Raw genomic sequence first — 24074 nt, forward strand, 5'->3', positions numbered from 1 at the left:
GCAAAAATATTCCTATTTTCCGGAAATCTAATAATTAGTGTCTAGACAATTCGATCAGTAGATCGATTTGTCCCTTTGCTGTAACCTAGTAAGTATTAGTTTTCATGGAAAAATTATGTCCACTCTAGGACTCTTAGGCAAAGAACGAGCATCTCTATGGGACCAAGTACAATTTTGGGAGGATGCTTTTCTTGATGCTGTTTCTCAAGAGCGGGACATGATGGGAATGGATCAAGGACCAGGAGAAATGATGGAAAGGTATCTAAGACCCTTCATCGTCTATTTTCCTATCCCTTTCCTTGAATGCATTGATGATTGGTAACCCCTTAAGTCGTTCATACAATTTTTTTAACTTCGACTCCTTTTCAATTCTAGGTACAAGGGCCTCAGTGACAGCGAAAGGAGACGTTTAGAACACGATGAGGACAGATTACTGTGTACCTTACTCCACAATTTAACAGCAATCCTAGTCATGTTGAATGTCGACAAAAATCAAGTTAAAGGCAAAGTACGAAGACTACTTGGCAAAAGTCATATCGGCCTTATCTATAGTCAGGAATTGAATCAACTTCTCGATCAGATAAATAATTTGGTAAGTGATATTCAAGATGGCAAAGGGGAAATTGGAGTAACCTGACCGGTTTAACTTTAATGAAACTAAAAAAACTAAAATTAGGTTTTTACTATTGTTATGATTGTTTGATTTCAGAATGGAAACGATATCGATCTGAAACCACTAAATTCCCGACAAATGCATCGTCAGTCGTTTACCGTTCACGCGGGAGTCGATGCCGAGGGTGATTTACGTTTTTTAGAAGTACGACATGACGGACTGGTGCTCAGGTCCGTTAATGGTGTGATTGTTGAGCGATGGTGGTACGAGCGTTTAGTCAATATGACTTACAGCCCGAAGAATAAAGTTCTCTGCCTTTGGAGGCGGAACGGAGGGCAAACGCAACTGCACAAGTACTACACAAAAAAGGTAGGTTTATTTAATTTTACAAAATTTTATATCGATGGCTCCGAACACTCTGGCGAGTGTTGTAATTCTGTCCCAAAGTCATGAAAATTAAAATTATTGTTTAAATCTCGTTTTTTTTAATTTCTTCAACAATGGTCAGTCCACTTTTGACTCAAAAGTGTACTGACTATTGGATGAATGTTGAAGAAATTTAAAAAAAAAACTCACCAAATATTAAAATTCCAGTGCAAGGATCTCTACTACTGTATAAAAGACGCAATGGAGAAGGCCGCGGCAAGAGGTCGTGGCGCCAATGTCGGTGTCGAATTAGGCGGCGAATTTCCAGTCCAAGATATGCGAACCGGTGAGGGTGGTCTTCTTCAAGTGTGCATGGAAGGCGTTGGTCTTCTCTTCGCAAATAGCAAGGTATGAAAATAATAATCCTTTCATTAAATACGAAACTCACTTAATTCTACAGTGAAAAAGTAAAAACGAATGTCATTTAATTTTTACAAAAAATTTTTTTCTCTTCTCGTTTTGATTTGAAATTTTTTTTTTTTTTTTTACTTAAACACAAATAATTTTTTTCACCAAATACATTTAATTTTCTATATATTCTCTACAGGTGATTTTTAAGAATTAAAAATTCTTTAGTACTTTTTTAAATATTACTATTAAGTAGATAGATTTTTGCGATATTGCGTAATTGCTATTCTTTTTTTTTTTGACTTCCTTTAGACAAGAGTAAGAAATTTTTCTTTTTAAGTGTAGAACACTTTCGAAAGGGTATACGTTTCTTTTTTGTCTTTCTTACGAATAATGTTGTCAAAAAACTGATGTGGCTTTTATTTCAGCAGTCAAGCACAAGTTTCGTCAGAATATTAAGAATTGGACTATATTATCTTTTTACTTTGCTTGTGTCAACAATTTTCTCATCAAAAATGTCTACCAATGAAAGTCTATGAAATATAATTTTTTTTTTTGAAAACTGCTTTTTAGTTTTATAATAAATACTTTTTTACTTTCTTTTGTGATTGCATTTTGATTGTCGGTTTTTTTTCTTAAAGAGGGGAGAATAATGGATTTTTAATATATTTTAAAAACGAAAGATTTTTTTTTTTTTTTTTTTTTTTTTTTTTTTTTTTTTTTTTTTTTTTTAATGAGAGTATTAAACATTTTTTACGGTAGTTCGTATGCTAGGATTTATTTGACAGTTTCATGAGGTACATGATCCATTTGTCTCCTTTGTAGTTGGCTACAGAAATTTTTTTAAAAATAGAAAAATGAGATATTTGTTTTAATAATTGGACCAAGATGTAGAAGGGCGAAGAAGCAGCCGGAAGGTCGCGATGTCCACCCTCTACTTCTTTTTTACTATCCATCTTCTTTTTCGATTATTATTATTATTATTAAATTTTCTCTCTGTGTTTTTCGTTGATTGCATTGATGCAAGGACCACTCAATATTATTTCCCACTGCTAGCCACCACGATCTGCTTAAATTTGTATCTGTACGTATTTTTTCAGTTTTGTAACTGATTCTTTGATATTTAAATTGAAATAACAATTAAGTCGTGCAGGGAAAACAAAATTTTTTTTTCACTTTTCACGATACATTCATAATTTTTTTTTTTAAAAAGGGTTGATTGTATAATTTCATTTTGACTTTCACTTTCACTTTTTCTTCCACTTTGACGGATTTTCCTTTGACGGATTTTAACTTTCAGTTTTACTTTCACTTTAATAAAATCTTCTTATATTTTTAGGGATATTTTCTTTGACAGATTTTCATTAAAGAAAAAAAAAAAAAAAAAAAATGTGAAAATGAATATTTGTCAAAGCGGAAATAAAAATGAAAGTGAGAGTGAAAATAAACTACTTTTTAACTGATATTCGAAATAAAAATAATGGTAAAAAATTGAAAACTACAAAACAGATACACGAAGAAAGATCATAATGCTAGAAAAAGGGAAGGGGATGAAAAAAAAATTGTTGTAGTTAATACGTAGACAAAATTAAAAATACTATAATTATCATTAGATTTATAAAAATTGTTCTATTTTATATTTTTTAATCCCTCATTACAAATAATTCAAGAGAAATAATATTTTTTGTAGTAAAATTCCTTTATATGATAGAAAATTTTTAGAAACTAATAAAACTTAGTGCTTAATTTTTCTTGTAGAACTAATAATTAATTAAACTAATAACCTAAATTCATAATTAAATTAATAACCGTAATAATTAAAAAAATAATCGTAATAGTTAAATTAATAACCTTAATAATTAAATTAATAACCCTGATCATTTAAATAATAATAACCCTAATTAATAAATTCTTGAATAATATCAACAATGTTAATTATTCTACATTGATTATTTCAATCATTTCCCACTGAAAATAAATATTTCTGTTTCTGGGTCTCAGAAATTTTTTTTCTATTTTTACAAATTGTTCGTTTTTTATTTTAATTTTTTTTTAATTTTTTCTTTTAAGTTTTTTTTAGGTACGTTTCATTTTTGAGCGTTTATTATTCAATGTTTTTTTGCATGAAACTCGATGTGCAGCTGCAGTCTCTCTTTTATCTGTCTATATCGAATTTATCACACATATATTATATATATATATATATATATTTCTTATAATCCCTATATCAGTATTCATATATTTTTATTATTATATTTTTTTATATATTTTTGGCTCTCTCTTTCTATATATCTCTCTCTTTCTTTATATATATATATATGTATCACAGTGAAGAATCGGAAAAACTTTAATATTTTTTTCTCTCATACTTCTCTTATTTTAATTAAATATATAAATTGTATAAGGGTTTTAAAATATAAATTAAAAATTAAAAATTTTAAATCATATTTTTAGCTTAAAAGTGAAAAATAAATTTAACTCTCTTCTTTGTGTTATTTGAATAGAATAGAATTTTTAAATATTCCATTTTTTTTATGCTTTTTAGAGGTTTTTTTTTAACTTGGTGAAAATAGAGATAAAAATCAATTTTTGTAAATTCCATTTTTCAATCAATTTTTTTCATTAAAATACTTTTTAATAAAAGTTTTAAAATTAAAAATTTTTTTAATTTAAGCGTTTTCAAATTAAAATATTTTAAATTTTGAAATCAAGTACCTCGGAAATATCATGTACTAGTGAATAATTAAAAAATCAATAATGAACTTTATATAAGAAAAAAAAATACTTTTTTGGAACTTCATCATACAGGATTAAATTATTATTAAAAATTAAAAACTAAAAAAAATGTTAAAACCAATTAACATTTTAGAACCCTATTCTGATTATTATATATATATAATTTGTATTGAATGTTGGATGCTATATTACATATATATATATATTTCTCTAAATCTAAAGATTTATATATAACTGTCGTGGTCATGTATGAGGAAAGTTTATTCACCGGTGAGATGCAGTCTGTCATTTATATACATATATACATATATTATATATTTATAATAAATGTTTAATTATTATATTTTATTATTCTCGTTGTTCCCGCAGTATACTGGTGTTTGATTTCCCGCTCTCTTTCGTGGTGCTCGGATAAATAAACTTTTCTCAATTATCTGGGGAACTTTTGAGATGGTCCTTGAACAATGAAAGCACCTAGAGAGATATGCTTTAGGAATATGTACAATTGGCCATGACAATCAATATTCTAACCCTCTTCATTAAAAAAAAAAAAAAAAAAAAAAAAAAAAAAAAAAAAAAAAAAAAAATTCGGTGATAGTAATTATTATTGAAATAGTAATAATTAAGTTGATAACGATTTTAAATTATCATTATGATAATGATAGTGAAAACGAGATATAAAATTTTTAGCACAACCAGTGGGAAATGAAAGGGTTCCAAAAATTACTATCAGATTTAAAAAAAAATTACTCCTTTTATTTCGAATTCAAATTTTATCTTTTTTTCGTTTTCCTTTTTGTTGGGGTTACCTCTGCCACTATTCTGCTATGCTCTAAACTTATTCTGTTGTGAAATATTTTGAACAATTAAAAAAAAATTATTAAAAAAATTAAAAAAAATTTTTTTTTAAATATTTTTAACTCTTGAGCTTTTTATTAGTTTTACGTAAGTCTTGATGAACCGTCTTTTGCCTTTAGCTATTCCTTTCTAAGAGGCATTTATTATTTATTTAAACAATTCAATTCAGAATAATTAACATAAATATTTTTTATTATTACTTGTATTTTTATTATTGTCATTATTCATTATTATTATTCTTTTATTATTAAATTAGCAAATTTATTATTCTATTTTTTATTTATTTTATTACAAATTTATTACATTATTAAAATGGTTTATTTATTAAAATTATTATTTAAAGTGGTATAGAGTAAAATTTTATTTTTGTTCTTGTGGCCTATTGACTTATATTTATTTAATTAGATAAAAATTTTGAACCATTTTTAAGTAGTTAAATTAATTGATATTAATTTAATAAATAAATAAAAATATGATGTTATGAATAAATTAATAATAATGAATTAATATTAAAAATTTTCCAAAATTAGTTTAGGTAACATAACCTAAAATTTAACAAATCATTTTTATTGACAAGAAAACTTTATAATTTTTATTCAAAGCAACTTTTAATTTTTTGAATTGTTTAACATTAAATTCTTTGTCCTTCTACTGAAGCAAATTAAAAAAAAATTAAGTGAGGTTAGATTTACACGAGAAAAAATATTTCGCATTATTTGACGTTATTTACTGACAAAATATTTATATGCTTTTTTTTTCTTCAATATTTATATACTTACTTCTTTGACAGTCATACTTTCATTGTTTTCATTTTCGCAGTCGAGAAAAGCACGGAATTATTGAACAATTAATTTTTTAATAATAAAAACATCTATTTTGATTCACTGTAATAGTATTAGTCTTTATTGACACTTTGTTGATGTAGTTTGGATTTTTGTTTATATTTTAATATATTGATGGCATTGATAAATTTAGATAACTTTATAAAGTTTATAAATGTGAATAATGTGATCTTACCAAAAATGCTGGCAAAAATGTCGTTTTCTTGGTTCTCTCGCCTAACGGCCGTCGATGCGAATGCGCATGCGTCGACGCCATGAAGATATTCAGGGACGGCACTACCAAATTGATACCCTGGGCAAAATAAGTTTTCAATTTAATTTAATTGGAATTAAAATTTTACCACTGATTACACTATTTTTATCTCTCGTTTTTGCCATCTGTGCGGCAAATATAAAATAACAAAACAGTAAATTTGAAAAAAAAAAAAAATCATGATGACAAAAACTAAAATCCCTATATAGTGAATCGTAATAATCAAGTGAGGACATTTGGTTATCACGATCCTGCGTATGGTTATAATAACAATAACCATGATAATACTGTTAATGACAATTTTCTTAGTCCTAATTTAGGTATGTCTATTCATTCAAAAAAAAAGTTGTCTAAATCGCAATTGCAGCCTCTCTATCTCTCTCTTTCACTCGTAAATTATTCTAGATCGTTAATTTTGTGTTTTTCTGTTTTCTGTTTCTTGTCCGGTTCGTCGACATTGCCCTGGCTGGGCAAACAGGATTTCGAGGTACTATTTTTACAACGACTCACTGTTTGTTATATTAAATTCAGTATTGACTATATATATGATATATTATTATTTAATGTTGGCCGTGTTCCGGAAATGCTTATTTATCTTTTCTTTTCTTACCAGAACGTTTACTCTTAGCCGTATATATCGTTCCTATACTATATATCTTATATCATTACTGTTTCATTATATATACTACTATATATATATATACCACTATTATATATTACTACATTCTCAATTTGATGCATTTGAATTAGTTGATCTGCTCTGTCCACCTCACTGTTTTCCTAACCATTGATTGGTGTTAGTTGTGATTTTTCATTTTTATAGATTATATGTTGAAAATAAATTTTTTTTCCTCATTCGGTCAACTCAAGTACCAATATTATTGATTTTAATAATAGTGAAGAAATAATAGACTAGTGAAGAAATAATAGAATAGTGAAGAAATAATAGAATAATGAAGAAATAATAGAATAGTGAAGAAATAATAGAATAATGAAGAAATAATAGAAAAGTGAAGAAATAATAGAATAGTGAAGAAATAATAGAATAATAGTGAAGAAATAATAGAATAATAGTGAAGAAATAATAGAATAGTGAAGAAATAATAGAATAGTGAAGAAATAATAGAATAATAGTGAAGAAATAATAGAATAGTAAAGAACTAATAGAATAATAGTGAAAAAATAATAGAGTAATAGTGAAGAAATAATAGAAAAGTGAAGAAATAATAGAATATTAGTGAAGAAATAATAGAATAGTGAAGAAATAATAGAATAATGAAGAAATAATAGAATATTAGTGAAGAAATAATAGAATAGTGAAGAAATAATAGAATAGTGAAGAAATAATAGAATAATAGTGAAGAAATAATAGACTAGTGAAAAAATAATAGAATAGTAAAGAAATATCTTATGTTATAAGTTAAGTCAACGTAGGCAGAGGCTTTAAAACTAAAATTAAAATATAAATTTCTAATAAACTTTTAATTAATATTTTAACTGAGAAAAAAATTAAAGTTTTCAAAAATCGTAAAATTTTATCAAATTTGAAGAAATTAGAATATTAAATTTAAGAAATAAAGAAAATCAGATGAAAATTGAAAATAAATTTTATAAAATTATTAACATTTGAAAAAGAAGATAAAATTTCTTGCTTATTAAATATATTCGTTTTGTATAATAGTTTTGAATTTACAAAATTTCTTCATTAAAAAATGTATAATAATAAAGTGTTGGTACTTGAGGAGGCAAAATGAAAAGTAGAGAATTCGCGAATCGTTCTCGTAGCGAGCTTTTGTTTCTGAAATATTTTAATTTTTCGTTATTATATAGAAATTAATTTTTTTTTCTTTTTATTATAATAATCGAAATTTCGGAGTGCGGCCGTGAAAAATTTTTAAAATAGTGTGTGCCCCCTAGCACTTAATGAAAAACGTGTAGTGACACTTGTAGTGCCTTAATCTTCAGTTTTTTCTTTCAAATATTTTATAATTCACCTATGAAACCACAGCACCACCAAATAATTATTATTATCAAAATATTGCAATTCCCAATTTTTTACTCTTTCAACAAATTTTGAAAAACTATTATACTATAACTTTTGAATTATAGTTAAATTTTTTTGTGTTTTGTATTTTAATTTCCTATTTAAATTGTAAATTATATTTTTACAAATTTTTAGGAAGAAAAAAATTTGAAATATAATTTCCAGATTATTCCTAGATTTCTAGATTATTCCTAAAATTCTAGACTTCTAGATTATACCTAGATTTATATACTTCTAGATTTCTAGATTATTCCTAGATTTCTAGATTATTCCTAAATTTCTAGACTTCTAGATTATTCCTAAATTTCTAGACTTTTAGACTATACCTAGATTTCTATACTTCTAGATTTCTAGAACATTCCTAGATTTCTAGACTTCTAGATTTCTAGATTATTCCTAAATTTCTAGACTTCTAGATTATACCTAGATTTCTATACTTCTAGATTTCTAGATTATTCCTAAATTTCTAGATTATACCTAGATTTCTATACTTCTAGATTTCCAGACTTCTAGATTTCTAGATTATTCCTAGATTTCTAGACTTCTAGATTATACCTAGATTTCTATGCTTCTAGATTTCTAGATTATTCCTAAATTTCTAGATTATACCTAGATTTCTATACTTCTAGATTTCCAGACTTCTAGATTTCTAGATTATTCCTAGATTTCTAGACTTCTAGATTATACCTAGATTTCTATGCTTCTAGATTTCTAGATTATTCCTAAATTTCTAGATTATACCTAGATTTCTATACTTCTAGATTTCCAGACTTCTAGATTTCTAGATTATTCCTAGATTTCTAGACTTCTAGATTTGTAGATTATTCCTAAATTTCTAGACTTTTAGATTATACCTAGATTTCTAGATTATTCCTAGGTATCTAGATTTCAAGACCTATGAACATCTAGAATTCTAGACTTTCAGATTTCTGGATTTCTAGATATTTCAGTTTCTAGAATTCTAGACTTTCAGATTTCTGGATTTCTAGATATTTCAATTTCTAGATTTCTAGACATTTAAATTTCTAGATTTTTAGACTTCTAGATTCCTAGACTTCTAGACTTTTAAGACTTTCAGATGTCTAGATTTCTAAGAGACTTTTGGATTTTTAGAATTCTAGATTTTTAGATTTCTAGACTTTCTAGATTTCTAGACTTCTAGATTTCTAGACTTCTAGAATTCTAGATTTCTGGATTGAAATTCAATTTTCAAAGTAAGAATGGAGTTCCAGTTATAAAAAAAAATATTAAATATTTTAAAATAAAAAACATTTTTTTTAAGAATATAAATAAATTAAAAAAGTAGTTCTTTGGTTTCAAGGTTCAATTTGCATTGCAAAAACAAAAAAAAAAGACACAAATTCTTCTAAAATTAAGAAATGCGTTAGAAAAAAAAATCTTTACTTATACATACCACAAATATTCGACATAAAATTTTTTGAGAGCATGTCATTTACTCTCTAGTTTTTTTTCCGAAACAAGTTGCACATTACACGAAACATATTTTAAATTTTGATAAATTTTATCTTCCTACATTCAATACTATATACACTAGATAATCGAAAACATTCGAGAACATCATTATTTCTTTCAAATTTGGAAAAGTATTCCCTTTCATAAATTTTTTTTTTTTTTTGAAATAATTACAAGAAGGAAATAAGAAAATCAATTATTTTTAATAATGAATAATTTTATTTTATTTCGTTATAAACGAAATTTGCCCTAATATTTAATTTCTTATACATTTAAATTTATAAAAATTTTTTTAATTTAAAGTATTTTTTAAAAGTTTAAAAATTGTTTTTATATTTAGAAATTCTATTTAATTTTGAAAATTCTTTTTTATTTTTGAAAATTCATTTTCATTTTAAAAATTCTATTCAATTTTGAAAATTTTTTTTTTGTTGAAAATTCATTTTTATTTTAAAAATTCTATTTAATTTTGTTTGGCGAATACTTTCGAGAATTTAAAGTTTAATGAGTTCTCAATTTCATGAGAATACTTGAAAATAATTTAGGTGCATATAATATACACATGAACAAAAATATTTCCGCATTGAAATTATACTATTTACTTCCTAGTTGAACTGCAACTGTGCATCATTTTTTTTTTACGAGGAACTCCGTTCCACTGCTGAATTTTAGATAATTAAAAAATGCACATATATACTTAGCAATTTATATCAGCGCTGAGCAATTGAGGATTTAATACGAGTTTTAGGCCATCTCCAGAGTTGCCTGTCACTGCTACACTAATTATATTGCTCATGGAAATAAATAAGAATTTTTGCTGCTCTTGCTTGCATGATTTCTTCTTTCTTTGAATATCTGTATATTAATTAGATGCCTGTTTAAGCCTAATTATTTTTATATTATTGATATTATTGAAAAAAAATTTAACGCCTTGCATGATTTCTTTATATACTGTCAATAGGGTGCTCCTTATTCGATTTTTTTTTATTAAAATTCAAAAATTTCTCTCTATCTCTCTTTTAAATGTTGTATTGATACTACTTTCTCTCGTATTTAAGAAAATTGTTTTGATTAAAATTTATAAATTTTATTTACAGATTCCTGCAACGATGAGTTATCGATATTTTTTAAAATACGATTTGTATTTGGCGCCTTTTTCTAGTCGGTAGATTAGATGTTTTTGTCTCAATTTTGACAGTGAATTTAAATTCGTTTTGAGGTCGGAAATATTTTTTCCTTTTTCTAAAGGTGAAAGAAGTGCCTAAAACACCGATGTTGAATTTTTTATAGTAATACTAAAAATATTTTCTTTAAAATAAAAAAAATTTTTTTTCTAAATTTAAAAAAATTTTTATAAAAAGTTACAGTAGTAATAATTGTAATAAATATAACAAAAAGGAAAATTGGTAAATGTCTAGAAAAGTAGAACCGTCGGAATGGCGAACAGAAGAGAGAATGACTGCGTTCGACAGTGACTCTGTATTTATATACCCTGAAATCCCCACTCCTACGTTTCGCGCACAGGATCGTAACTAGCTCGCTACGTGCCCGCGCCCCTTACAAAAAAGTATTTAAAATTTTACTGACTAAAGAAAACCGATTTCTGTCAAACAAATTGAAACCTAAATTTACTTCTATTTAGAATGGAAAAAATAATTTATAAACAAAAAATGAAATTTCCTATTTATTTAATATCGTTGATGAATCGTTGCAGGAAACATATATTACGAACAGGCATAAATTGTATATTAATACTTGCCTACTATATTTTTACTGGTATATTAGCAGAAAATAGTGATAATTTAGAAAAACTGAAAATATCTTTTTATAACGCACCTCTACTTATTTAAGGTTAAGCCCCTCATAAAATGACTGCATTTACAAAATGCTTAATTTTAAAATTAAAACGTTTAATTAAAATATTTTTTGTATACCTTAAAAAAAACGTCAAATGTGTGCTAAAATTTAATAATTTTACTTATTAGGTTTAGTTCCGCAAATTTAATGAAATTAATTTTATTAGAAATTATAAACAATTGATAGATTTAATTAACGAACAAAGTTTAATTACAATCATCAGCCGTAGTCTTTGATTCTGAGTGATCGTTTATATAAATTTTTTATTAACTAAAACAATCTGATGGTGAAATTATTTAAAATTAATATAATTAGTAAAATTAGTGAATTATTAAATTAATTTTAAATGCAAAATTTTATTACATTATAAATGATTAAAATTAATAGAATTAATAGAATTTAAAGAAAAACTATTTTTAAGTAAGGAACACTCTTGTATTTTTATAGAGTTAAAAGATGATTTAAATATTTGCCAACGATTATGCGAGAATATTTACAGCACACGAGTTTTTATAGTATAGTTTTTTTGAGATTTTGTAGATACTTCTAACACTTGTAGATAATTATGAGATATGAAAAATGCATGGTTGAAAATAATCTTTAGCTATTGATCACCACCACATTTTTCTAATTTGGAAAAATTTTAATTTTCCCATTGGGACTAATTCTTTTGTATTGTTTTCAGTTTTTTGTAAGACTCGATCATATCCGCAAGTGCTTTACTCAGAAGGGTGGGATCTTCGTTTTGGAAGAATTCAGTGAGTATTTATTCGTATTTTTATTATTACGATTTACTATTATTATTAGTACTAATTCTATCGTCGATTTTCGTCTTTTTTCCATCCCTTTAATTTAATTTCGTATTTTTTTATAATTAAATATTTCTTAAATTTTGAATTAGTTTTTCTAAAGTTAAATTTATTAAAATTAAATAAAAATTGCAACTCCAATTATATTGAAATTGAACGAATGTAGCTCCTCTATATGTGAGTTTTTAAGGTACTATATTTCATTTGAAAATGTGAGTGCACCCTTCTATGTTTCATTTTCATTGCTTTAACTTCAGGGTAAAATGCGTGAACATAAAAAAGTGAGGTTAGATTTACACGAAAACAAATATTTCGTATTAGTTGACGATTTTTAGTTTTTTACCTGACGATATATTTATAATAAATATATACTTACATTTTTGTCACTCACACTTTTATTGTTTACATTTTCGCAGTCGAAAAAAGCACGGAATTATTAAACAATTAATTTTTTAATTTAAAAAAATCTATTTTGATTCACTATAATAGTATTAGTCTTTATTGACACTTTGTTGATGTAGTTTGAATTTTTGTTTATATTTTAGTGTATTGATGGCATTGATAAATTTAGATAACTTTATAAAGTTTATAAATGTGATCTAAGCGAGAATGTCGTTGTTCTCTCGCCAAGCCACGCGAAGCAGTAGACGACGCGAAAGCGCATGCGTCGATGCCATGACAATATTCAGGGGCGGCACTACCAAAATCGTACCTTAGGCAAAAACAAATTTTTCCTGAAAACAAAATTCGTACATTGTCTCCACTATTTTTTTTCTCTTGTTTTTGCCAACTGTAACAAATATTTGAAATTGTTAGAAATTTATAAAACAGTAAATTTAAAAGAAAAGTACAAAATATCTTGACAATCACGATATTGTAATGATAATATAATATTAATAACTATACATTATTGTAAATATAAAATTTTTTTTCAGATCCTAAAACTAGACAAGTAATTCAACGTAAATATAAGTCGCAAATGGTAAGTTTTCTTTCTTTAGTTCAACCGTCTAACTAAATTTAAAAAAATGATGAAATTGTAATTTTTTGCAACGATTGAAGTTTAATCGTTTATTGAAAGCACATATTATGTTAAATTATTATTTATTATTTTTGCATGAGCAGGCCAGCGAGGCAATTCGCTGCATGCACAGAGTTTTCTCTGTTGCCCTTGCTGAGCAACTTTCAGCAGATGGGAAATTCGTTGCAACTGCCGGGAACAACGATGCATAAAGCTCCTCTATTTAATTTGTAGGTTTCTTATTTTTCGTTCATTTCATTTCAGCATTCATTATATTTTATCATTTCTATAGTTTTGATCTTTAAAGAATTCTAACTTTCTTTTTCTGCTACTTGTGGTAGACATTTTTAGTTACAGAAAGTAAATTCAAAATGGTAGACACAAGTTGGTGATTTCTGATCCTAATTGCTTAACTCTTCTATCTTTTTCCGACAGGATCTTTTCGTTGGGAAAAATCTGCTTCTTTTTCTAAATTATAAATAATTTTCTTTAAAAGATTTGTTTTCGGAATTAATTGAAATATTATTTTAATCGTAATGTTTGTGCTTTCAAAGCGAGAAGTGTTTCTAAACTTTCTTCTTTATGCAAAAAATTTGACAAACAGTATTATTAAGGGTATAGGATCATAACATCGTCGTCCCTGGTTTCCATGGTAACTTACGAGAGTGAGAGAGATAGAAACGATCCGCTATCTCTCTCGCTCTCGAAAGTTACCATAGAAACCAATCTGCAATATCTACGATGGTATGATCTTAAGAAATTAAAATTAAAAATATTCCGTACCCCTTTGAAGGAGAATTTTGGATTTAAACATTCGAGTTTAAAAAATAAACAAAAATTTACTCCGTGACGATGATAGGAACACCTAAGTTTCATTTCAATCCTCACAAAAATTCATAATTCCAATTTAGGTAACCTATAGAATTCCCCCCAAAAAAAAGGTTTAATTTTCCTTTTTATTTTTTGTAAATTTTTAATACTTACAGGCAGATCAAATCTGCTATTCGGTCCTGTGTGTCTTCTCCTATTTGGCGGCTGGCTCCGACAAGAAACAAACGCAAACGCAGTCGCCGCATAATCAGCCTAGTGGAACTGGCAGCACTCAAGTTCAAGGGAGAAGAACCTCTTTCGTGGACTCATTCACCAAACCTCACTGACAAAAAGGCAGGCACTCGCTTCCCTTTGTGCATGACTATGACAGTTGTGCTCCATACGCCTGTCTACCTTGGGTCTAAAATTAACAAAATTCCAGTGTCTAGATTTTTAGGTCCAACGTATTCTATATATCGAATTGTTGATGAAAAGATATATTACAAAAAAAAAATCTCTAATGTCATCTGCGCGTCCGGAGCTTTCAATTCAAGTCTGTCTGGAGACGGGGGGATTTTTTTCGGTACTTTGACACAATAAATGATATTGTTTGGGAATATTAGGGTCATTAGGTACCTAATGGTACCTATTAGTACCTAAAGGTACCTAATGGTACCTAATATACCTATTAGTACCTACTTTATTAGTACCTAATGGTACCTAATATACCTATTGGTACCTACTTTATTAGTACATAATGGTACCTATTAGTACCTTGGGTACCTATTAGTACCTAAAGGTACCTAATGGTACCTAATATACCTATTAGTACCTACTTTATTGGTACCTATTAGTACCTACTTTATTGGTACCTATTAGTACCTTGGGTACCTATTAGTACCTAATATACCTATTAGTACCTAATGGTACCTATTAGTACCTAAAGGTACCTAATATACCTATTAGTACCTACTTTATTAGTACATTGGGTACCTATTAGTACCTAATATACCTATTAGTACCTAATGGTACCTATTAGTACCTTGGGTACCAATTAGTACCTAATGGTACCTATTATACCTATTAGTACCTAATAGTACCCAATAGCTAACAATGCTAGCTCCGATCGAAAGTGGGTAGAAAAATACTTTGCTAGGTGGAGTTTCATTTCGAACCTCCTGTCTCCAGTCGTCTTGTGTCAACCCCACTTTATCCTATTCATAATGTTGCACTGATTTCCCACCAGGAGGCGTTCAAATCAATCACCCAAATTACAATAATAAGCGTTGAAGATGTACTTATAAAGTAGAAATTTACTCGGGAATGGTAAATTTTCAGTTGTGCACCCTTTGGCTCTAGAAATTTCGAAATCGACTGTCCTTTTAATTTTGAATTCTCTTCTTGCATATTATTTTATCCAAAATACATCAAGTAACTGCATATATGTTGTCCCTTTGTTTTTGCACACTTTTTTGAAGACCTCATCATTTCTATCACAATCTTTATAGTTTGTGGCTAAAAAATAAATATTTGCCACGAACTATAATAACGTAATGGTAGAAATTCGACGGTTTTCAAAATACAAATACCGGAAGGACAGCATATATGCAGTTACCTGTATCTTTGATTTTATAATTATTTTACTGTTTTCTGTAATTTTATTCAAAAACCAGTTTTTACAAAGAAATATTTAAATGAAAAATTTGAAAGTTTTTTTAATCCAATTTGGGAGGTTAGGTTTCTGTTGATGGTTTTTGAAAAGTAATTTTAAAAATTAAAAAAGCTTTGCGAAAAAGTGCTGATATAGTGTCACACTAAGTTTTTTCTTTTCGATATTTGGATAAAATTATTTCTTATTAGTAAAGTAAATACAAAGTTTTGACGTACAACGAAACAAAATGAGAAAGAAGCTAGTGTGACATAGGCACATTTTCGAAAAATAAAAAATGATTTTAAATCAGAAAATCGGAAATTAAAAATGTATCTACATAACAGATTCGTTAAAATACGGTTTATGTAAAATTGTATTTTAATTTTTTCTAACCTCTATATTCTGCTACACAGTACATATGATGGTTTTTAATATTGATGGTCTTCAATTTAATTAATTTAATTAATAAATATTTTAACAATAGCGTAATATTTAACAATATTTTTTTTGAGGTTAGCTTTGCGTTTGCGCAGCTTTCCGAAGGCGCATGCGTCGATTCGGACATGAGATAAGAAGGGCAACTTCAAAATCGAGTTTTAGGGGAACATCGGGAACATAGTCAGGGTTGGGCCACTTTTTCAACTTTACTTATAGCATCTACAAAAATTTATAAAAGTATTTATTATTTAAAAAATATCGTGTACTGTGTCAAGTGGAATATATAATTAAATATATTTTTCCAATAAAATTAAAAAAACGACGGAAAAATTTTGATTTTAGAAAAAATATTGTACGCTTCGAACATGAATGTAAGACGCTTTAGCGATTACTAAATGCTGTGAAAAATAAAATTAGTGTCAGGCTTAAATTAGACAATATATTCCAAACTATAAAATCGTAAAGCGTCTAACATGTTTATTTATAATTTTCACACTGATGAAAATAAATTGACTAAAAGAGAGAACGTATAAATTATTATAATTTACTAAAACATTAATTTAAATGTTTAATAAATTAAAAAAATTTCTTAATTCAAATAAATTGTAAATTAAAAAAAATAAACAAAAAAGTGAAAAACAATTTTAAAAATTCAAATTTAGAAAAATTCAAATCTTTTGAAACAAAAATTTTCTTTAAATATAAAAATGGGTAAAAATGATAATTATTTGACTGTAAAATATTAACAAAGCAATTTGAACGGAAGCGAAAAATATCAATTGAAAATTATATTTATAGGCTGTTTTAGTAAACTATTTGATGAAAGATTTAGTAATATAATTATATTTAATTATAATTAATTAAAATTAAACACTATTGTGTTTTTAAGTAAATTTTAAACTTTAAGTAAACTCTTTAGTGAAATTATTATTAAAATGTTATTCTAAAATTAGAAAAAGGAATCGTCTCTATATGGTATAGAATAAATGGAAATGGTAAAAGAAAAGGGTGATATAATTAAGAAATAAATATCTAAAAGACAATACTAAGATGAGTCAAATAACATTTAAAAAAAGGCTTCTATTTTGTTCGATGTCGTGAGCAAGAAGTGTTTGAAGAGAAGATATCACTTTACGTATATTCTAGTCCTTAGTAATTTTTTTCAAAAAAAAAAAACAAAATTCTCAACAAATACCATGTATTTCTAGTATTAGCAACTTTTTTTTATCATGACGAACATATTTTTTTTTTCAAATATCATCGAATTCTGTAATTTTTTTCCAAAAAAATTTGTTTGGTTAGTTTTTGATTTTTTCTATAAAAAGAAAATATATAATAGACAAATTCTTTCGTAAGGAATATGTAAACTAATTTATTAGTTTTAATGAAACATATTTACTTTTTCAAATAAGTAAAAAGAATTTTTTTGATTTTCATCATTATCAGGATGAGACAAAGTATTATTTATTGTACAGAATGTACATAAAGTTAGTTTAATAAAGCAGATTGAGGACTAAAGAGTATTGTTTCACCTGCTTAATGGATGTAAAAAAATTTTTAATAGTAAATAGGAGAAATTGAAATAATTTATTGTAACATAAAATGTTCAATGCACTGAGAGGAAAATTCATTTAAAATTCATTTTATTAATTTTAAAAAAATTTAAAGTTTCTGAACCTTATTTTAAAATAATTTTTTGTATAATTACAGTATTGAAAATTGATGTCTTTGAAGAAATGACTTTATAAGAAAGTGGAAATTATTGCAATGGATATTAATAATTCTTTACAAATTTTAAAATAATTTTTTTAGTTGATGTTTGTTTGAAGTTTTAAAAGTTTATTTATTTTATATTTTAAAGAATATTTATTCTCAGTGTAAGTGAAAGTCAGTTTAGTTTGTAAAGCGACACATTTGTATAAATAGAGCCATTTGTATATATGTACATCTTGTTGCGTTTTGAAAATTCTGTAAGTTTCTTTCTAAAAGAAATTCATATCCCATAACTTCAATGGAAATCCGAAAATGTTTATCATACTTCTAAGCGACATTGGAACAAATATGGAAATTAATAAAAAGCACTTGAACTCCAGTAAATGTGTTTATAAATTTTACTTCAACATTTACTTACTTTATACCAAAGGCGACTGACATAGTTTCCTTATACACAACATACAATTGTAACTGATTGTAACATTTTATCCATTTTATCCATTTTATAAAAATTTTGTGTTTTATAAAAATAGGATAATTTTAACATTTTTTTAACAGTTAAATTTGAGAACAATTTATGTCTGGATTTAAAAATTCGCCATCTCCGATCAATTCGATATTGACTTTGCTTACATATTTAGAGAGTAGGTTAAAATCTCCTTTACCCAAGTTATCCCAGAGGCTAATAGTCCACGTGGCGAAGGGACTTAAAACATAGTCCAATTGTCCATAGTCAGTAAATCTCTTCTTTCGAGACATGAAGAACTTGATGCCAAAATTATGTTCACCAGACTTGAACAAATGCAGTTCATCATTACATCTATAATAAGAGTCTCCATTGTGAATCAGTTTGACAGAAAATGAGGACAAATCGTCCCACAACTCCGCATTTAAAGTTGCATTCGACGAGGTGAACAAAATATTTATATCACGAAATTTAACAGCATTCAAAGTCTTAAAATCATGAATGTCTGCAAATAGCTTCACAGTTTTGCCCTCGAGAATTTCTCCTATTTCGGTGGAATGTCTGCTGCTATTCCAGGTGTAGAATGATGGAAGGGGTCCGTTACTGCCAAACTTGGCCATTGTTGTAAAATATTGGGCTTCTGCTCTCCTTTTGCCTAAATATGCCTGAAGGTACTTCAATTTTTCAACTATGAGATTCGCCCTCTCCAGTGGATGAACTATATTTAATGTTTCCGGTTCAGTGATATCGGGATATTCCTTGATGAATGGAAATGTGTACTGTTTGAATGAGACCACCCATTTCTTGTATTCGTCGATTATGTCATTCGCGTAATGAGTGTGCATCAAATCTGTAACACTATTTCTAAGTTCCTTATCTCGAACATTTGTAATTTGATGTGAAACTTCAGCTATATCGGACAAAAATTGTGCACTTGAAATTTTATAATTCATTTCTCTTATTAGTGTATGAAGACGAATTGTTGTATCCATTGCTTTCTTTAATTTTCCCACAGCATTTTCCTCTACGTTGAAAGTTGTGGTCCATTTTTCTATTTGATTTGAGACATCGGATAGTAAATCGTCCATTCGCCATCTTTCATATTCAAGATAAGTGATCGATAATTTATGAAATTGCCCAGTCTGATTCATTATTTGCCCATGAATTCCTTCTATGAAAGGCTCTAATTTTTCATGAATTTCTGTTTTGTATGTTTCTAAATTCTTTATATCTTGTAGATTCTGCTGAATTCTATCATTCACTTGATCTATTTTAGAATTATGTTGAGAAACTTTCTTTCTCGTTTGCTCAACAATGTCAACTACATCAAAATAATTATTTCCAGTGTTTACAGAATTTGTTTTTCTATTCTTTTTATTTTTTGTCGATTCTTGTAACGCTTCATAATTTCGGTTCATAGAATCAAGAACTGTTCTCGATTCTGAATTATCGATAATCTTCGATTCAAGCATGTTGACGCCAATACTTAATGCAGTGCCAACTATAGCACAAACTGGATTTATAAATGTTAGTACTAAAGAGACGAATCGAAGAAATCCGAAGAATACCAATAGTCCTGCCTGCGCCTCTAATTTTCTTTTCATCTCCATTAATTCTTTATTTTCTCCTTTTTTTGATTCTATAATTTTATCAATTTCCAGGACTATTTGTTTAATTTCGGCTTTTAAATCATCTACTCTTTTTGTTAAGTAATCTTGTAGGTTATTTGAAAGTAATTGATTTGCTTTCTTAATTTCTTCCTCGAATTCGGCAGTGTAGCTCTTGGTGATAATTCTCATGTCGACTAAAATTTCAGCATCTTTTAATTTCTTACTATCTTGAATACACGCTTCTAAGTAGGTTTCAATCAACAAAACTGAGTTATCGTAAAATTTACTTTCGAGTTTTTGGATTTTCCTAGAAATCATAGTGTCCAAACTTAGAAGTACTTTTGTATGAATTGTTGCATTGCTACTCTGCAAATGATGTAATTGGTATTTACGAAATTGTAGATTCCAGGCTTTGAATAAAATTAATCTTACTGTATTATTTGATTCCACAGATGAATATTTTTCTAAATATGTCAATTCATCCATAAAATCTGCGGTATTATAAGTATTTGGAATTTGTTTGTTGGAATTCAGGTCGAAATACAGTTGTGCATAAGTACTGCACTTACATTTTAAAATTTCAGTTAAAATAAATTTTCTATATCTTCTAACGGATTCACCGAAATCTTCCACCATGACTGGTTTTTGAGGTATTTCAGGATCGAAACGAATACTTTTTACACAACGATTAGTTTTGTCTTTTGCTCCCATTAGAGCTACTAACAAACCTTCTAAGAAGCTCGTTACTCCATTTTCTCCTTCCTCGCCAGCTGTGCCATTCTTTAGTGATAATTGTACATTAATAGCGGAAGAATTATTTAAGGAATATAATTGATTTACTCCATGTATACCTCCTGCCCCTCCTTTACCACCGAGAGCATTGTAAATAATTTCTCTTTCCCCTTGTAGTTCTCCAGATACGGTAGATTGACCTTTACCACCTTTTCCTCCATTTGTCGATATTCGCAAACCTTTCCCGTTAATAGTCTCCTTAGTAATGGCAAAGAATGTTCCTCCTGGTCTTCCAGGTAAACCTGGATTGCCGTTATCTCCCCTTCTTGTTTTTTCTTCCTAAACAGTTCAAATGTTCCATTATTTGACTGACATGAATTAATAGAAAAAATAGTTTTTAGAATATGATTTTTTGCACACTGGGAATATACTCACCCAAAAATTTACTGCAGGTGCACCATCTAAATTTATAGTTTTGTTTGAAATAATTTCCCAAACTGGTGCAATTATATTTACTTGCGTCCCCTCTCCATCAAGAATTAAATCTTCATCGATTATAATTTTGTCAGAAGCAAAGACTTCAATGAAGATTATTTCTTTAGGGCAGTGATGATTTTTTAAAATATTACCAAGTTTGAAGAAATTTCCTTTCATTTGTAGCTTATAAGTGAACTTCGATATTTGTGAACATGTAACTTGTATTTTTAGTTTCATATTTTTATTTACGATATAAAAAGCCTTTTTCATCAATTGCTCGTCATATTGACCATCCTTTGGTATTTCATTGAATAATTTTTCCGATTCACTGGAAATTTTAGCTTCACTCCACAAATCGAGGTTTGTGAACATTGTCCACAATCTTCGAAACCATTTTATTTTCACCAGGAAATTAGTTTTGATAAAACTTTCCCAGAGTTCGATTAATTGTCCATCTTGAGCATAATGTGCAAAGCAGAATTGTTGCAGAATTTCCAAGTTTGCATTGTTGCAAATATAACCAAAAGATTCTTCTTCATATCTTAGAGAAATCTGTTTGTAAATTGGCTCAAGGAATTCCAGAAAATTCAATATATCTGTTAATGTAGTCATATTTGAGAAAGGCGAATCGGACAGTAAGGTAGAACCTACCATAGTGGACCATAGTTGTTCAAGGCACTTTACGTCCTCATCGGTGGTATTTGACTTTACTGAATTATTTAATTTTAGCAACCTTCGAAAGCTCAAAGGTGTTAGAAATTCTTCAGGAGTTAATTTTTTTTGCTCGCACTGGAAAGACTTGTCATTATTGATATTATTTACTAGAAACACTATAAAACTGATTGAATTAAATATTACTTTCTCTTGAGTAGTGATATTGGCGATTTTGATTTCTTTTAGCCAAGATGAGTAATCTTTTGAAGATTCTGAAAATCTGACGAAAGTGTCTCTGAAGTATTTCTCTACTTTTCTAAATGTGGGTAAAATTTTGCATGGATTCATGGTAGAATTAAATGAAACAATACTTAATGGAATGAACAAAATTGATGAGGAATATTCTACCAAAATATTCGATGACACCTGAAACAGATGATCGAGATTATTTTTCTCTATTTCTCCATTACTTGTCAGGATAACGAACTTCTTTTCAGATGAGTCAATAATTTTGTGGATTAGATAATTCGTTAATATTTCATTCGTCATATTGGTAGGATAAGCGAAGAAGAAAGTAGAAGTCTCATTACTGTAGTAGAGTAAACTCAGAATTTTAACTACGTCACTCAACAACTGCTGAGGAATTTGAAGCTCGTTGTTTTCGAGTTGAACCCGATTATTATGACTCAAATATTCAGCCATTTTGATTGCATCTTGTACATCTGCTGCAATAACTAATGTCAACTTCTCGTATTTTGGCTTTAAGAAAGAGTTGATTGCTTTTAAGTGTTTGCAAATTGTACAAATATTATTTGTAGATGTAGTGCTGGAAATGTTCGTCTCTCCTGACGATTCTTCAATCTGGAAAAGAATATAACTTTTTTTAAACATAATTAAAAGTCGTTAACTGCTCCTAGCGTTGGCACTGTGTGTTCCAGTGGTTGACACCCTTCTATTAACAGGGAAAAAAATTAGTACTAGTTATTAAAAACTAGTATGTTTTGCATATGATTAATAACATTTAGAGCATTTTTTAAAAAACTGAAGTATATACTTTAGTGTTTTTTGTTATTTAAAGAAAAAGAAGGAATGCTAACTATTTTGTGACAGTGCCAACGACTGGAACAGTCTCTTAGTATTTAAAAAAAATCTCTTAAAAAATTTGTTAAATATTTATATACATTCTTTCTTCAACTTACCTTCGACACGGTGTCAACATTCAGACTTGAGTTGTTGGACAAACTGAAGCATTGCACCTGCACCGTAATAAAAATTAAAAGAACTAATTCTTCTCGAATCTTCATGTTGAAATATGCTTTTGGCAAAAATAATATTCTCTCTTTTATATAGTAAAACTTTTCTACGCCGCACAATGTGTACTTATGTTAAAATAAAACAATATTTCATTACTTTTATTTCTTATCTAATTTAATAACCACGAAGTAAATTTCAAAAGTATTCTGATACACGACAAAAATGTAATTTTTCAAAGTAATATTATTCAGTTCTATATAAGTGAATAGATATAATTTCACTTTTGTGTAAACAAACTTATTGATATGATAATTATAACTAAACAATTCTATAATTTCTATAAATTCTTCTTCCAGGAATTAATTTTATTGGAATTCTAAATTGGTTATTAATACGTTAAACATTAAATAAATTCATTACATTTTTTCGATATAGAATAAAATTTTATTAGTTTCAACATTTTACAACTTTTTACAGAAATATTTGTAGAGATATGAAAAAATAATTGAATGTAGAATAACTGCTTCTGTTGGGGCACAACAATCACTTTTTTAACCTATGGTGCTTGGAAAAAAATTTTCTATCTTCCATATACAAAGAAATAGCCCTCTCTCTATACTATTTATTTCATAATTCATAAACATTTCCGGCGCTAAAAGTCTCTTTGAATAAAATATCAAGCAATTTAAAACAAGTGTTGCTTTCCATTCGCAAGATATGATTTTTACATTTTTTATAGACCATAAGATACGAAAAGATGAAAAAAGCAACTAACGCTCTCCTATTTACATATTTTATAAACTCGATGCAATCTAAATCGTTTCAAAAACTAAAAAAAAGGAAAAAAAAAATACAAACTAACACTGTTTGGATCATTTTAATATAAGAAGAATGTATCCTAGCTCGTATAGGCAGGGGTTTATTAAATTTTTAATGCACCATTTATCAAGGGTGAGAAAATTGCTGGTTATACATAATAGTTTTCATTT

General features: G+C 27.5%; 2 protein-coding genes across 8 annotated transcripts in view; one reads left to right on the forward strand and one right to left on the reverse strand.

Moving 5' to 3' along the window:
* LOC122509587 (MAP kinase-activating death domain protein) overlaps positions 1 to 18271 on the forward strand; it is a 34619-nt gene extending 16348 nt beyond the window's left edge. For 4 of the 7 annotated variants that reach the window (XM_043623756.1, XM_043623758.1, XM_043623757.1 and 1 more), the window contains 8 exons: positions 129 to 258; positions 376 to 592; positions 710 to 982; positions 1208 to 1387; positions 6555 to 6563; positions 12136 to 12208; positions 13195 to 13241; positions 14267 to 18271. In XM_043623756.1, coding sequence (XP_043479691.1) covers positions 129 to 258; positions 376 to 592; positions 710 to 982; positions 1208 to 1387; positions 6555 to 6563; positions 12136 to 12208; positions 13195 to 13241; positions 14267 to 14437 — 1100 coding nt within the window. In that variant the 3' untranslated portion in view covers positions 14438 to 18271. The remainder of the gene's footprint in view (positions 1 to 128; positions 259 to 375; positions 593 to 709; positions 983 to 1207; positions 1388 to 6554; positions 6564 to 12135; positions 12209 to 13194; positions 13242 to 14266) is intronic. The other 3 variants (XM_043623759.1, XM_043623760.1, XM_043623763.1) reach the window with 1 other exon arrangement.
* A 5-nt stretch (positions 18272 to 18276) lies between these two features.
* On the reverse strand, positions 18277 to 23219 carry LOC122509588. Its single transcript, XM_043623764.1, has 3 exons — positions 23031 to 23219; positions 21136 to 22692; positions 18277 to 21039 (listed from the first exon to the last, which is right to left on the reverse strand). Exons 1-3 carry the CDS (start codon positions 23133 to 23135, stop codon positions 18451 to 18453), a joined length of 4251 nt encoding a protein of 1416 aa, XP_043479699.1. The 5' UTR covers positions 23136 to 23219; the 3' UTR covers positions 18277 to 18450.
* Between the last annotated feature and the right edge of the window lie 855 nt (positions 23220 to 24074).

This window comes from Leptopilina heterotoma, unplaced genomic scaffold, assembly GCF_015476425.1.
Source record: "Leptopilina heterotoma isolate Lh14 unplaced genomic scaffold, ASM1547642v1 Lhet_61, whole genome shotgun sequence".
NCBI lineage: Eukaryota > Metazoa > Arthropoda > Insecta > Hymenoptera > Figitidae > Leptopilina > Leptopilina heterotoma.

Coding starts and splice junctions, on each gene's coding strand:
- LOC122509588 (XM_043623764.1), bottom strand. CDS start 23,135: ATGAAGATTCGAGAAGAATTAGTTCTTTTAATTTTTATTACGGTGCAG. Junction 22,693..23,030: donor ATGTTGACACCGTGTCGAAG/GTAAGTTGAAGA, acceptor ATTCTTTTCCAG/ATTGAAGAATCGTCAGGAGA. Junction 21,040..21,135: donor CACCTGCAGTAAATTTTTGG/GTGAGTATATTC, acceptor TGAACTGTTTAG/GAAGAAAAAACAAGAAGGGG.